We start from the raw sequence: 15012 nt of genomic DNA, 5'->3' as shown, positions 1-15012 counted from the left end.
CCCCCCCCCCCAATAGGAATTGAAATAATAATTTCCAGGTTCATGACACCTTTAACTAAACCTTCAACTGTAATGTTAACAATCTGTTTCGTAATAGCACTGCTTCTATTGAAAGTTTTTCCCCTCCACTTCACTGGGGAATTGTGAAATACTGGGCCAGAGGTAGGATGTTTTCACACCATACGCTGACTTCTCCTGCCCTGCTAAATTCTCATTCGCTGACACCCACGTCACTCACAAGAACAGGCTTTGCTTTTTTTAAGCCCGAGTCGAAGACAAAGATACTACAGAATATGTGAGGATCCTCACCCATACCTGCACCTCACGTGCACGTTTTTATGTTCAATAATGCAAAATGAAATTTTAGCCCATCAAGCAATCAATTGGATGATCGATAGAACGCTAAATTCCGAAGCAAACAAAACCACTCACAAGTCTATCCTTTTGATGCCGTTTCGTACGACCTCTGGGGGCAGTCGACTTCAGAACTCCTCAACTTCCTTGTACTTGTTCCTGAAGTGTCCTGTTCAGGTTTTCCTAAATCCTCTAAGTCTGTTTTTCCTCTCCCACCAGCTGATGCGATTGGTAGCCTCCAACGCGCGGCTGGAGCAGAGGGTCAACATGTGTATGTCGGTCCAGAAGGTTCTGGCCTGCATGTTTTTGTTTTTGCTGATGATCAACCTGTACTGCATGCAGCTGCTGATGACGGCCCAGCAACTTTCTTGACCACTGCACATCTCCCAAGACCAATCCCTTAGCCCCCCCGACCCCCTTCAGAAAAAATAGAAAAAGGACCTTTCAGCGCCAAATCGACGGGCACGTTTTGCGCTGCCCCTCGACAAAGAACAAAGACACTTTTAATAACTTTGCTGCATATTTTTTTTTTTTTTTTTTGGTCGCTAGAAAAGAATATTTATTGCAAAACATATGGTGGAAACATTTATTTTTGTGATCATATTGTACAATATTTTATATGATAATCTATGGCAGTTATGAAAATAAACAAGTAATTTTTGCAGTGTTGGCAAAAGATGTCACACTAGGTGGTGGAAGTAGAAGTAAAACACAAATGTATACAATGTGACATTTTTACAACTTGGCACAATGTGAGAAAAAATGCCCACAAAATGTACTTCTTTAAATTTGCATAGTTGGTATTACTGCTTGACCTTACACAAGGTCAAACAGTTGTTGAGAATTGGAGGTTACTTGACTTGATTGCACTATTTAGTAATCGCCCCCCTCCCCCAAATCTTGTATTCCTCAAATATGCCATATATTTTAGAAAAAATTAAGCTGATGAAAACTAAACTAAAATGAAGCATTTTCAAAGTAAAAGCTAAAAGACTCCTAAAACAAACTATTGTAACTGAAGGAAAAAAAAGGGAAAACGAAATAAAAACTATAATAAAACGTTCAAATATGTTATAACCTTGATCGGGACTGAACCCTGCAGTAAAAAAAAAAAGGTAAATCTTGAAATTTCTAAATGATGTTCCCTTAAAAAAAAAACAAACCAAAAAAAAAACCATTTTAAATAGATGCCACTGGATGGTGGCAAAGCACTACATTTGAAGCTCCGCCCATCCATTCATCACAGTTCCTTGGAAACAAGATGGCGCCGAAGTACTTTTATTGCCAATGTTCGAAAACTCACCTTTTAAAACTGCAGAAGCACGATGAGACGTGGAACTTGGAATACATTTTGATCCAGTGACAGGAAGAGATCCATTAAGACCAGGCCACAGATACCAGAGTAATCAATCCACTTCATTCAAGTCATAAAATATTTGTACTTTGTTACTTCCCGCCACTACATTTTCTTTTCAGTTTCCACATCAAAAAAAAAAAAACATGTCTAATTGAAAACCCGGTTGGAGCCGGAGCCGCGGGAGTGCTTGGTCTCCATTGCTTTTAATTAGCCACTAAAAATACACACGCAATTACAGGCAAGCTCATGGACGACGGGTGCGAGGGCCCCTTGTAGCTTATTGACAATCTGCCTTATCCGCTACGAGATCCCGCACCAAGCAATCAAGTTGGCCACGTGACGAGCCAACATCCCGGTTTGGTTATCAACGTGTGTTTGTCCAAACACGCTCCACTGATGAGTGCAACGATTCCCCGGCAATAATGAGCACGCTAATGCCGTTGATTAGTGGAAGTTTGTTCGCAGGGACCTGCGAGACTGCTTTGGTCTTAACCTACTTTGGAATTGGAGCACTTGAGATTGTTGGCAACTTTTTTTTTCAGATGTGAAACCTGGAATGTGTGGTTACTTGAACCACACTTGGGCGAGAAATAACCCAATTGCGAGTCAAAAAGAGACCCAATGGTACTAGGATCAGTTTGACCCAAAAATCAGGTTTATAGAAAATAGCTATTAAAAATGATTTGTACCAAAAAAAAAGAAAACACTGTGTCAAATTGACCCAAGTAGTGGTCACTCCCTTTTTGACCCATAAGTGGATTATTTTTGACGTCGTTTTTTTAGAATGAAGTTGCGTTTCAAACCAATTAGGTGCTATTGTCGAAGGACGTTAATACTGTAAGTTTTTGAGCCATAATGTTGAGGAAAATAAAAATAGTAATTTTTAACTTCTACAAGTAACATTGATAGCACAGTTTTTTTTCCTTGACATACTGTATATTGAAATGCTCAGCACACAAACCAAACACTAACATTCGTGATGTCACACCCTCGAGGCGGTTTTGCCGGTCATGTGACGTTCCTACACACATTCACGTTCCAATGATTGCTTCGCCGTCATTAATTCCACGCCGCGTCTCTCTGCTGGCAGCATGAGGAGCCACAAGCCCCCGGATGGCATTGATTTTACATCAAATCAAAGTTGCTTCAATGTTAGCGTGACCGCCGGCCATTCAGCCAAATTGGGGAGAAGGGATCAATAGAAAATGAATAAGTGCTGCATTTAAGTCGAAGGATGCTCTGGATGGAGTTGGTGAAATGTACAGTGGACCCTTTGGAATTGCTTATATTTTGGCATAAAATGGTCAATTCATGTGGTGTGATTAAAAAATAGAAATAAACAAATTGCATTCAAACATTCACAGGGCAAAAGTAAGTGACCCCAGATCAGACGGACAAGTGATCCGAGAAGTATAAGATGAAATAAGAGTAATTCAACCGACATCTCCAGTTGTACACATTTTATATCAGAGTTTGATCAGAGAATTCAGTTTTAGATTAAAGTACAGCACTTCTTTTTTAAATGTTGCTGTCTAAATTATGTAAATTCAGTTTAAAAGGCTCACTTGAGGCCTCGTTGGGGCGGCAAAAAAAAAAAAAAATCTATTTGGAGCATCAACAAGAGGAGATGAAAGCGAGAGGGGGAAAAATGTGCCAGCTCATGAATACAACATGTTGTAGATCGGGGTTGATGTTGACCTTCACGTGACTTTGTATTCCACTTTCAAAGTCAAATTTGGCCTCAAGGATTATCCGAGTGCTCCCTCTGTTGGTAAAGTAGAGAAATGCAGCAGGTTCCCTTTTCCGTGGAAAAGTCCGGAAAGCTGCTTTCAAGCATTTATTATTGTTATCCAGTGTTGGGTCCATGTACTAGAGAAATTCTGTAGGACACAGTCCTTCTCCTTGTCTTGCTAGTGAGGACAAAGAGCGTACTAGTACGTCAACTGACCTTCAGCTCCATATTCAGGCTGTGAAATAAATTCTCAAGCTTTCCATAAAAGATAGTTTTGGAGTACTGTGGGCAGGTGGAGGTGAGTGATGGAGCGCAGCCTGCTCTTGCCTAAAGTGGTCCTGATGTGGAGACGGCACAGCTGCATCAGCTGTGGGACTCCTGAAGGTGGGCCGCCGCCCCCAAGAGTGAGGATCAATTTGGCTTCTGAACTCTTACTCACAGTGAGGACTTTGGATAGGAATACCTGCGCTTTGTTTGCGCAGCTTCTCCACGGCGCTGGCGGGGGCCGCCAGGTCCAGGGGCCGCTTGCCCTCCGGGTTGGGCATGGAGGCATCGGCCCCGTGCTCCAGCAGAACCGACACCATCTCTGGACTGGACGCACGGACGGCGACGTGCAAGGGAGACTCGCCGGACCGGCCCATGTTTACACTCGCACCTTCGTGAGGAGAGGGGGCGCGGTGAGATGGATGCCGTCAGAAAGGTGTTGATTTCAAAAGAGGAATTGTGTTATGATGCCTGGCAGAAATGCAGGCAGATTTCCTTCAGTTTCGACAGCTCATCATTTTATTTTACCGGATTGGCCCAAATATGAGACGGTGTTTTTTGCATTGAAATAAGACTGAAAAAGTGAGGGTCGTCTCATATTCGGGGTCTAGACATTATACCCATTCACGACGCTAGATGGCGCCAGATATCATTGAAGCGAATGCTGAACTTGACTCCCAAGGCCAAAGTATGTCACTGTCACGAAGAATAAAAATAGCGGTAGCACGAAGAAGAAAAATAAAAAGTAGCAGTAAAAAAGAAAATAAAAGAAGCGATATTAAGACTTGAATGAGGCAAAATAACATGCTTTTTCTCTCAAATATATTATTATAATCATTTGTTTCAGATGTACTGTAATTATTTTCTGTAAAAAAATTAATTTGGTCTTCAAAAAGTATTTTTTCAAACTTGAGTCTTGAAAAAGAGGGGGTCGTCTTATAATCAAGGCCGTCTTATATTCGGGCCAAGACGGTATTGCATCACTTCATGGCTCCAAAACCTTGGAAAAAAAAGAGTTTGGGTAGATGATGTAACCACAGTCGTTTGCTTTTGGGAAGAATGAAAGGCTTTTTGTCTCGCCAGTGTGAGCACAGACCGATGTTGATGGCTGGCGCCGGCACCACATTTAGCCGTTTCGAATAAATAATAGCGTAATAATTTACACAATGGCATTATGAGGGGAAAAATGCTACGTTTGAAGCATTTAGCCAACAAGTACGTTTGAACGTATTTGTCAGTGAAAAATATTTAATCTGCAATGACACTTCCACGCTTCCATTAAAAAAAAGAAAAAAAACACGTAAAAAATAAGAGCATAGCCGAGACAATTTCATTTGACGCCTTGTCAGTCGTAGCTAAGCGTATTAGGCCATCAGGATGTTTACCGAGTTGAAGCAGTTTCTTCACGGCAGTCAGCTGCCGATTGGAGCAGGCGACATGCAGCGGGGTGCCAGACTGATCCACGTTCTGATCCAAGTCGGCGCCATGCTGCGCGAGAGACTCAATGCACTCTGGGTGACCTATGTGAAAATGGTAACAATAAGGCTGCGGTACCGTAACGTGTCATTTGCGGCACTCCTGTACACATGCGCGAACGCCTTACCTTTGGCTGCGGCCACGTGCATTGGGGAGTCGGACGAGCCGCTCCCCAGAGGCCTCGCTCCGTGCCGAAGGAGTAGCGACACGCAGGTCACATGACCCCGGCCGCACGCTTCCGACAGTGCCGTGCGTCCATCTAATGTCTCACTGTTGACCTTTTTTTCCGCAAAATAGAATCCCTCAATTAGGACTTTTCTTTCATAGCTCAAAGGATGTTTGTGTAATGTTAATGGACGTGGCAGCATGCTAGTGAGTGTGCTGACTCAGCACTAATCACAAAATTGTTATGTGTTTAAAAAAAAAAAAAAAAGCAGATAGTATGACATCATACTGACATGAGCACCATGTTGCAGCAGCAGCTTGGCGCAGGCTGCATGGCCCTGCGCGCATGCTCCATGGAGGGGCGAGACCTGGTCCAACGTGCTCAGGTTCACACATGCACCCTGTTCAATGACATAACAACAGGTTGCCTTTCCATAGCATCACTTCCTGCAAGCAATCACCCTTACGTTTTGTACAAACCCCGTACGAAGTAAAATATTGGTGATGGGGGTGGGAAACTAAAGAACAAACGAATTTGATCATAACATTACTACTCATCTTGCAAAATGTAAACATTTTCCTCAAAATATTGGAACTTAGTTTTTGGTTTCATCTTGAAATGTTACTTTGTTCTCAAATTTCTTTCTCGCAATATTATTCTGATTTTATTGTTACTGAATTGCAAGAGTCCAACTGTCTGTCCTTGTTTACTCATTTTAAAAAGTCACACGTGAAGTTGTTGGCTCTGTTTGTTGGGGGAAAAATGATTGTAAAATGGACTGTATCATAAAATGACAATTACTTTTTTTTTTTTTAATAATTGGAGAGTGTCAAAAAATTATATATTTCTCATAAAATAGGAAAATTTACAGTCTGGCCTATATTCTGACTCTCTCATAATTTATTGATTGAAACAAGTCTTGGAGGTATGAAGATCCCACACAATGCTAGCAATATAATAAATTTTGTTTTAATTTAATAATCCAAATTTATTCTTCTAAAAATAAAAACACTTTTTTGTAAAATGGCCAAAATAAAAATGAAAATGCCAACTTTTTAATCACTTACAAATAATGCCTTTTTCTATTTTTTTAATTACACATTTCTTGAAACGCTGTAATTTTTCTTGCAGCATTATGATTGAAAATGTTCACGTTCATTCTCATGAAATTATTTTTATATTATATTTCACTAAAGGACACCATTTTCCACACTAATACAACTTGAATTTGTTTTTTTGTCCCACCTGGATGTTTTTAACATATTTTCACATTGCCACGAGTCTATTACTGTCTTATTTTATTTTCTGTGTGGTTTCGTTCCTTTTGGAATTGAGCAGTTAAATGTATTTCTGGTCCAACTTTCATTTAAAAAAAAAACAAAAAAACTTCATATTCAACCATGTGCTAACTGCCTGTGTTATGTAACATGTAGTTGTACATTAGTTGATGACCCCTGTTGATGTGTAGTAAGCTCAGGAAGCCTGAAAAAGTATTTCAAGTTTGGTTACCTGAGCAATGAGCCTTTGCAAAGTCAGCGAGCGGCCGTTGGATGCGGCATCATGAATTGGAGTCCAGTCTGCTTCCACATCTGTGTCCACAATGCATAGACGTTCACATCACATGCTTGCAAGAAAAAAAAAAAGCCAGTTCCTGTGTGACACTCACCACTCATCAGAGGATTGGAGAAGAAAACACAAGTTCCACTTTGACTCTCTTCATGTCCTCCTGACATTCTTCCCCTTCACTTTTGTACGCTCTGCTTTCTGCTTCTTTTCGACGCGGCGCCTGAAAAACATCTGCTTCTTGTTTTGGGTTTTCGGCTTCCAAAAATGCTCCTCGGTGCCGTGATGTCATTTCCTGTTCAAAGCAAGATATTTGCCCTCCAGGAAGCAGAAGGCTTCTGTGGTGTGGGTGTGACTCAGCCAAAGGAGGTGCCACAAATGAGAGGGAGGCCTGTTGGGCAGGTTGGAATTGTTGTGTTGACATTTGACACCAAAGATGTGCCTCAAGACAGATGGGAGGAGTATGGCGGAATGGACGGTTATATTTGTGGTCTTTTTTTCGCTGCTGTTTGTTTAAAAAAAATAAGAAAAAAAACCACCTGGAAATACTTTTTAAAATGTTAAAGTTGCATTATTTGTCAAATAACATGTGACTCATTGTTTTGAGGAAGGCATATTCAGGTCACATTGGCAAAGAAAAAAAAATTATAATTTGGCATCAGAATTAAAAAAATCACGATAAAATGGAGAAGTGGGAACTAATCAACAAATTAAAAAAAACTTTTTATGAAAAAAGAAAAGTTCTAAAAAGGGGGGGAACTTGTGAAAATATGAGAATAAATAAATGAAATGTTATTAAAATTGTTATTTTGCTTTGCTTTGTGAGTGGTTTGTTGTAAAAAAAAAAAAAATCTGAATAAAACCAATAAAGTGACATCATTAAATATAAAAGAAAGACAGCATTTTTCACCGTGACTGGCTGGCAACCCGTTCAGGGTGTCGCCCGCATCCTGCCCGAATCTGAGAATTAGAGGATCAGAAAATGGATGGCCGGCCAACCTTTTTCATCTGAACATAAGTTATTGTTGTTGTTTTTTTTTTTTTTTTTTCTGGATTTCTCTGAGCTAAAATGGACTACATGTTTATGAACGATAAAATAAAGAGTCTCTTGTCAGGAGCCCCGAAGGTGACATTGAAGAAAAAAAAGTGGTCCCTTGCAAAAAAAAAAAACTTTGCACTCCTTGGCAATCTTTGCCTTTCCCCACAAAGATTACCTGAAATTATATCGCAAATATTTTGATATATGATATGACATCGGGATGCCCCCCCCCCAGTCCCACCCAATCTGCACGCCTCTGGGAGGAGGCTCATCTCCCATATACGGCACTGTCCTTTCATCCCTTCCCAAAGAGACTCAATAATTTTGCCTCTAACAATAAAACAAATAAACAAACAAAAAAAAACGCGGCCATATTTGAGTCTGAGGTGGAAACAGGCCTCTTTTTACAACTACATGGCATTTTAACGAAGCAATTCTCACTCAACTATTGTTATTAGCCGGTAGAGGGGGGTGGGGGTGGGGGATTCCCTGCATGCCATCATTACAACTGTCGTTTTGCATCCCAAAAGAATAATAGACACCATTCATGGTTGAGTTGTGCCTCCAACTTGGAGTATAAAACAGTCAGTCGACAACTTGTGATGAATTCAATGGCCTCGGTATGAAATGACGTCCAAGGACTGGACCCATTTTACTTTTGTATTCTAATTCCAGTTAATATGTTGGCATTCTTTTGTGCAGTCGTATCGTACTTAATGTCGAGTCTTTAAAAGTAGGTGAAAAAGTCACCTCGCAGCACCCTTGCGATCACACTCGCCGAGCAGCTGCGGGGGGGATTAAATGAAAGCACATGATGTAGCCGCCATGTGATCAGTCGGAGAATCGGGTGAAGCGGACTCCTTTTTTTTTATTTTCTGCCCCCTTTTCCTTCTTCGTGCCTGTTTGAAGCAAGCCGGGGCCGCCTGGGTGGGTTTGCCGAGTCCGTCATGGCGTCACCGCGGTTGGAGACGTTCTGCTGCTCGAACCGTGACGCGGCCACCGAGCTGGTGGTCACCTTCCAGCCGTTGCTGTTCGGAATCGTGACGGTGGCCAGCGCGGCCACGAGCGTTCTGTTGACCGTGCTGCAGCTCCTGCCCAAGAAGAAAGGCTACAGGAGGCTCGGACACTACCCGCTGCCCAGACCCGCGTCTTCATCGCGGATACTTTTCATCATCAGCCTGTGCGACATTTTGGGATGCACGGGTGACCATTTAGTGACTTTTCTTGTACTTTTCCTCCATTTTGAGCGAGTTTATTTGCTGTAAAAGCCGATATTTGCTACTGGATTTCATTATATATAAAGTGAATGTTTAATATTAGTAGTTGGAATTTACAGTTGTGTACAACAGTTCTGAACCATACATAAAGTTGTCTCTAATATTTTGGCTGAAATTAACCGTCAGTCAAACTGTAACCATATCACCGTTTGATGTCGCATTTAGTGACTTTTCTTGTACTTTTCCTCCATTTTGAGCGAGTTTATTTGCTGTAAAAGCCGATATTTGCTACTGGATTTCATTATATATAAAGTGAATGTTTAATATTAGTAGTTGGAATTTACAGTTGTGTACAACAGTTCTGAACCATACATAAAGTTGTCTCTAATATTTTGGCTGAAATTAACCGTCAGTCAAACTGTAACCATATCACTGTTTAATGTTAAAATATTGGTGTCAAACTTTACACCAAGCATCACCTGAAAAAAATCAAAATAATAACATTAAAATAATTATTCCAGAAATGGAGGACATTTTACATTTAAGGTGTGGCGTTTGTTTGTTCATTTGGATGCTGCGGGATAGCGTCTATTAAAGCAGTGACCGTAAGAGGAAATTTGATGTCCACCAGTTCTTTGAACTGACTACTTTTTGACTGACATTAGTTAGGCTTCGAAACCAATATGAGATTACTTTCTAATCTCTTGCTGGTGGATGAATTTTGTGTTGTCTCTCCCAGGCATCATTTTGAGGTCTTCTCTGTGGGTGGGCCTACCCAACACGGTGGAACAGATCTCCGAGGCCAACAGCACCGAACTTTGGCCGGACGTCTTGTGCCTCGGCAGTGCGGTAAGTCGTCCGCAAAGAAAATCACGGCCGCTTCAAGCTGCTGGATGACACAACTCTTGTACATCTTGGCAGATGTGGATCCAGTTGTTCTACAGCGCTTCGTTTTGGTGGACTTTTTGCTATGCCGTCGACGTCTTCCTGGTGGTCAAGACGTCTGCTGGAATTAGGTGAAGCATGGAATTGTTTTGAAAGTAACTAGAAATACAATATTGCGCGTATGTAACACAATTGTAGTGAATAACCCTACTCGAGGCCAAGCAGTACGTAATATATTTGTCTGACTCGCTTGATTAGGCTGAGATAATGGGATTGCACAAGTGTGCACACCCTCTTGTAAGTGGGGATGCGGCTCTGTTCAACAATGACATTGAAGCCCACCTTAAAAGGGAGTCAAACTGCCACTATTTTAGGTGCCTATGATGAACACCAAATACAGTTCAGATGTTCTGGTAGGCTTTTCCTGACATTTTTGGAGTCACATCTTTCAGCACGTGCTGTGGTTCACAGCGCTTCTACAGCAGGGGTGTCAAACTCATTTTTGTCGCGGGCCACAGTGTAGTTACGGTTTCCCTTGGAGGGCCGTTATGAATTTTGGGAAACCATATAAATGTTTAATCCCCTCCACATATGACATACACAGTGCACAACAAATTGATGAAGAGCTAGTTTTAAAATCAGAAGTCAAGAATAATGACTGTTATTGTGGATTACATATGACAATTTGAAATTTTGGTTCAGACTTTAGCAAGCATCATGGAACTTGACATGCTTGATTTGCTTTCGCGGGCCACATAAAATGATGTGGCGGGCCAGATCTGGCCCCCCGGCCTTGACTTTGACACCCGTGTTCTACAGCATCAGAAGGGTCTTGTTCAAACGTATCATTCTGGAGAAGGGTCCAAAATTATTCCAACTGATCAGGGAGTCCGCCGAGACGCAGACAGCTGCATTGAAGGAGCTGCATCTGCGTTCTTGTTGTTGAGATGTTTAATTTCTTTCATGGTAGATCTTGTTTTCGTCTTGTCCCACACATTCGTGTCACCTTGTTTGTTCGGTTTTCATTTCCATCTGTTCTCAGCCCGGTTCCTCATGTCAGCAAATCGGCTCCCTCAAGCCAGTCATGTCTTGTGCAGGTGTGCCTCGTCGTCTCGTCAGATTGCTTGTATCGAGTTCCCCGGTTTCTTTCAGTCTGTCTGGTTGTTGGTGACGGTGCTGTCATGTGTCATGTCACGATTTCCCTGTACTGTATTTTGTATTTTCTGTGTTTTTGTGACTTCATTTATTGGGTGGAAGCCCACTTGCTTTTAATGTTCCATTGACTCAAAGTAATTCCTTGCTTAGTATGTAGTAGGGAATCATTCATCAAGGGATTTATCATTAAACCCCGGCCCGAGGACAAAGAACTGCAGCATGTGTTGTGGATGTGAGCGCGGTCTTATGAATTGTTCCCTTTCTCCCTCAGCACCATTATCCTGTACCACATGATCACATGGGGTCTGGCTTTGCTGCTGTGTATTGAGGGCGTGGCCATGCTCTACTACCCCTCCATTTCCAAGTAAGACCCTTATGCTCAGCTTGTTCGTCCTTTCAAGACCTTTAACACGATTGTGCTGCTTTGCGGGAACCGTTTGTAGAAAAGCCATTTTTTGTTGTTCGGTGCACAAAGCAAGGTCTGCAGCGGTATGGAACAACTTCATCTAAAGGTCATTCAGCATTTTTGTGATAAACCAGACTAAGTATTATGACCTTCGGGCCTTGTTCTTTTGCTCTCATAGTGAGTGTCCTGTGATATTTGATCATGTTTTTTTTTTTTTTAACTGTGTGTATTTCACATTTGTTCAGCTGTGAACAAGGCTTCCAGCACGCCATCCCTCACTACGTCACCACATACGCACCCATGCTGTTGGTCTTCGTTGCCAACCCAATATTCTTCAACCGGACCACATCCGCAGGTCAGCGTCGTGGACCGAATCGGAAATATCTGACCCGAATGTGCAAAAACGTTTTATTCTTCTTCTTCTTCTTCTTTTAGTGACATCGTTGCTAAAAGGACGTCAAGGAATCTACACAGAAAACGAGCGGCGGCTGGCTAGCGCCATAAAAATACGATTCTTTAAAATCATGCTGGTGTTCTTTATATGGTAGGTTTTTGATCTTCTTCACTGCAGCGTGTTGTTATCATGTTATTATGCTATATATTTATGTAATAATCATATCGCTCTGGTGCTCTAGCTGGATTCCCAACATCATCAACGAGTGCCTCCTCTTCTACCTGGAGATGCAGGGGAACATCGATGACAGCAGCCTCAGGAATATCAGAAATGCTGCCCTCATCACGTGGTTTATTATGGTAAAAGTCAAAAGTCAATTTAATTGGGGGTATGGTGTTTATTTTTGTACATTTTTTTTTTCATGAATATTTATGTCCACAAACAGATATTCATTCAGAGATTGAATTATTTTCTTGTTACTTTTTTGCGGCGGTTGCCAATTCCAATATTTGGCTGATTAAAATTCTGAAAACCGATAAACGTGTCAATTAAAAAATATATACATAGTCATGAATAACTTCATTTTGGGTACCTTAATGCTTACCACAATAAATTTATTTTTTGTATTTAACTAATAACGGAGAAGAATCTGCAAAAATCGTAATGCGCTAAGGTGTTAAAATACTGCCAATTTTTGCCTAATTTAAAGTCGCTAATATTTTTTCCCACAAATAAATAGGAACACTAAAAATAAGCACGTTAATGGTTAATATGTTTTGTAGGCTTTACATAATTAGGATTTCACAACCGATCAGCAAGTTGTAAAAAAAAAAAACAAAAAAAAAACAATAGCGATCAGATCAGAAAATGGACCAATGTATTTTAAAAAATTGCTGAATAACTGTACAATAGACCGTTGCTATCTGCCAAAATGTGTGTAGAATTGACGGCCATTGGAATGTACATATTGTCCATTGATCAAATTTGAAGTTGAGCGTCCTCACCGCCCTGTGTCGTTTACGTCTCAGGGGATACTGAACCCCATGCAGGCCTTCCTCAACACGCTGGCCTTCCACGGCTGGACGGGTTTCGACGTGGACCTGAACCCGTGCGGGAGGCGGGAGATGGCCTGGGAGTCGGCCTCCACCTCAGTGGCCAACGCGGAGAGGCACAACACCATGGTGGGCACGGCCCTGCTCTACCAGAGTCACGTGCAGGAGGCCAAGAAAAACATGAACGGCAACGGGCAGCTGCAGTCCGACGCCATCAGCGTCCTCTCAGAAGGTAATCGGCCTCGCGGCGCCGCCAATAACTCGCCGATGTATGAGGGCTGGTGATGAGGGATGAGTGGACTGCTTATTTTATTTGACGGAAGAAATGTGAGGTTTCATTGATGCGGCACTCTGAACACTGTGATCAAGTTTTTGTTTTTACCGGTACTGTTGCTGCCCCCTGCTGGAGATAATGAAAATAAAGCTTGGAGTATATGTAACATCCTGTATACTGTAATTGTTTGTTTTAGTCTTTGTCAGTTCTTTCCATTCGGAAGCTAATTTAAAATATCTTCTTTTTTTTTTGTATTACTGTACATTCACACAGAAGAAGGAGCTCACTGATAATTTTTTTAATTATATAAACAAAACATAAGATGCATCTTACTGGTGGAGCTATTTTTAGAGTAGGCTTGGTAAACGCTAAACGGGCAACTGTTGGTGACCCCTAAACTGTACCATCTTTGATTTTGGGGCGGGGTTGACGGTTCGATAGTGACTCAAGCGGCATCAAGGCCGAATTATCTGTGCTGGACTTCAATTTAACTCCCTTCACAACAAGCATTACCGGTAGTTTACACAGCCAGATTTTTTTTCCCTTGGGAAAGTCCGTTTAGCTTAATGCTAACAAACAATGCAAAATGTCATAGATGAGCTAACGAATAGCAGTGATGTTGCAGTGTTCTAACTCAAAGAGCAACACATGGAGATATGCAATATAACAATACTTACAGACATACATTCTTTATCCTCGATGAAAAATGACAAATATTACTGCAGCTTTCTTGTGGTTGTGAATCTCCTCTTTGTGTGTGTCTCAGCGTTTGTATTGTAATTCCCCGAGGTAGCTAAGGAGTACATACCGTAATGAGCAAATCCAATTAATTGAAGCAAAAAAATGTGGCTAAAACTGATTAGTTCTTTACTTTCTATTCAATCGTGTAATGTCTTTTTTTTTTTAAGTATAATATTATAGAGTGCTGTCTTTCCTATCTAAAAAAATATTTTTTGGTGGAGGCTGGAACGGATTACAGGCATTTCTAGACACCTCAGTGGGGAAAGAAAATTTAAGATCTTAATAGTTTGTTCATCTGGTTGTCCTTTTTTAGTTGGCAAAAGTATTTCCAAAAAAAATGGACACTCTATTCACCGGACAAGCTGATGCAGCAGTTTCACGCAAATCTCAAAAGTGCGTTTCGTGTAATCCTGCTAATGTACAGTACGTGTCAGCAAAGTCGCAAATGTCACCAAAGCTATATTTCAAATCCAAACTGTCAGTTATCCCCTTCAGCCTGAGCCAGGCAATCACCATGACAACGCACCCGCTCAGTCCAAAGTGCGTTGGATTCCGTAAGGGTTACTTTGAAAGGGAGGGAGGAAAAATGTACTTTGGGTTTAAAATATATCTTTTGTGACTCACCTCATAGATAGCAAAGAAAACAAAAGACAGTGTGTGATTAAAAATAATAGCTCTCATATCAAAAATTGGATCTTTGTCCCAAGGTTTTCATTTCCTGTTTTTGGAGAGGGGGAAAAAAAAAAACAGACATGTGATGGTTATCCCGGCGGCTCATGATCATTATTAATAAGACACAGATGATTCCATTGCATTCCGGTTCAGTGAAAGCATCCAATATGTCACGAGCCTGTGAGGCCCTTGCAAAGCGGATCTAAAGTCTGACGTTGTGCAATCTTTTCGAGATTGTTACTAAAGCACCCTCCCTCCCGCAACC

At 41.4% G+C, this 15012-nt stretch overlaps 3 protein-coding genes across 4 annotated transcripts in view; 2 read left to right on the top strand and 1 right to left on the bottom strand.

The window, feature by feature from the left end:
- Positions 1-1154, top strand: part of mospd2 (motile sperm domain containing 2) — a 15365-nt gene extending 14211 nt beyond the window's left edge. Inside the window, exon 15 of the mRNA XM_019895367.1 lies at positions 574-1154. Within this exon, the coding sequence (XP_019750926.1) occupies positions 574-726 (153 nt within the window). The 3' untranslated portion in view covers positions 727-1154. The remainder of the gene's footprint in view (positions 1-573) is intronic.
- A 1345-nt stretch (positions 1155-2499) lies between these two features.
- Positions 2500-8754, bottom strand: LOC109531222 (ankyrin repeat and SOCS box protein 9-like). Of its 2 annotated transcripts, XM_019895382.1 has the most exons (8): positions 8665-8754; positions 7016-7303; positions 6859-6938; positions 5642-5749; positions 5311-5461; positions 5093-5227; positions 3907-4098; positions 3157-3821 (listed from the first exon to the last, which is right to left on the bottom strand). In XM_019895382.1, the coding sequence occupies exons 2-8, from the start codon at positions 7080-7082 to the stop codon at positions 3694-3696; spliced, it is 861 nt and encodes a 286-aa protein (XP_019750941.1). In that variant the 5' UTR covers positions 7083-7303; positions 8665-8754; the 3' UTR covers positions 3157-3693. The 2 variants fall into 2 exon arrangements, with proteins under 2 accessions (XP_019750940.1, XP_019750941.1); XM_019895381.1 differs by lacking the exon at positions 8665-8754 and having other exon boundaries at positions 2500-3821; positions 7016-7544.
- A 121-nt stretch (positions 8755-8875) lies between these two features.
- gpr143 (G protein-coupled receptor 143) overlaps positions 8876-15012 on the top strand; it is a 7555-nt gene continuing 1418 nt past the window's right edge. The window contains exons 1-8 of the mRNA XM_019895380.1: positions 8876-9154; positions 9908-10017; positions 10090-10184; positions 11480-11572; positions 11860-11969; positions 12050-12158; positions 12250-12367; positions 13037-13292. Coding sequence (XP_019750939.1) covers positions 8899-9154; positions 9908-10017; positions 10090-10184; positions 11480-11572; positions 11860-11969; positions 12050-12158; positions 12250-12367; positions 13037-13292 — 1147 coding nt within the window. The 5' untranslated portion in view covers positions 8876-8898. The remainder of the gene's footprint in view (positions 9155-9907; positions 10018-10089; positions 10185-11479; positions 11573-11859; positions 11970-12049; positions 12159-12249; positions 12368-13036; positions 13293-15012) is intronic.

The sequence above is a fragment of the Hippocampus comes genome, unplaced genomic scaffold, assembly GCF_001891065.2.
Source record: "Hippocampus comes isolate QL1 unplaced genomic scaffold, H_comes_QL1_v1.1 scaffold237, whole genome shotgun sequence".
NCBI classification, from domain to species: Eukaryota; Metazoa; Chordata; class Actinopteri; order Syngnathiformes; family Syngnathidae; genus Hippocampus; species Hippocampus comes.
Note: the sequence above shows the minus strand (reverse complement) of the source record. Positions and strands in the feature narration are given on the sequence as shown.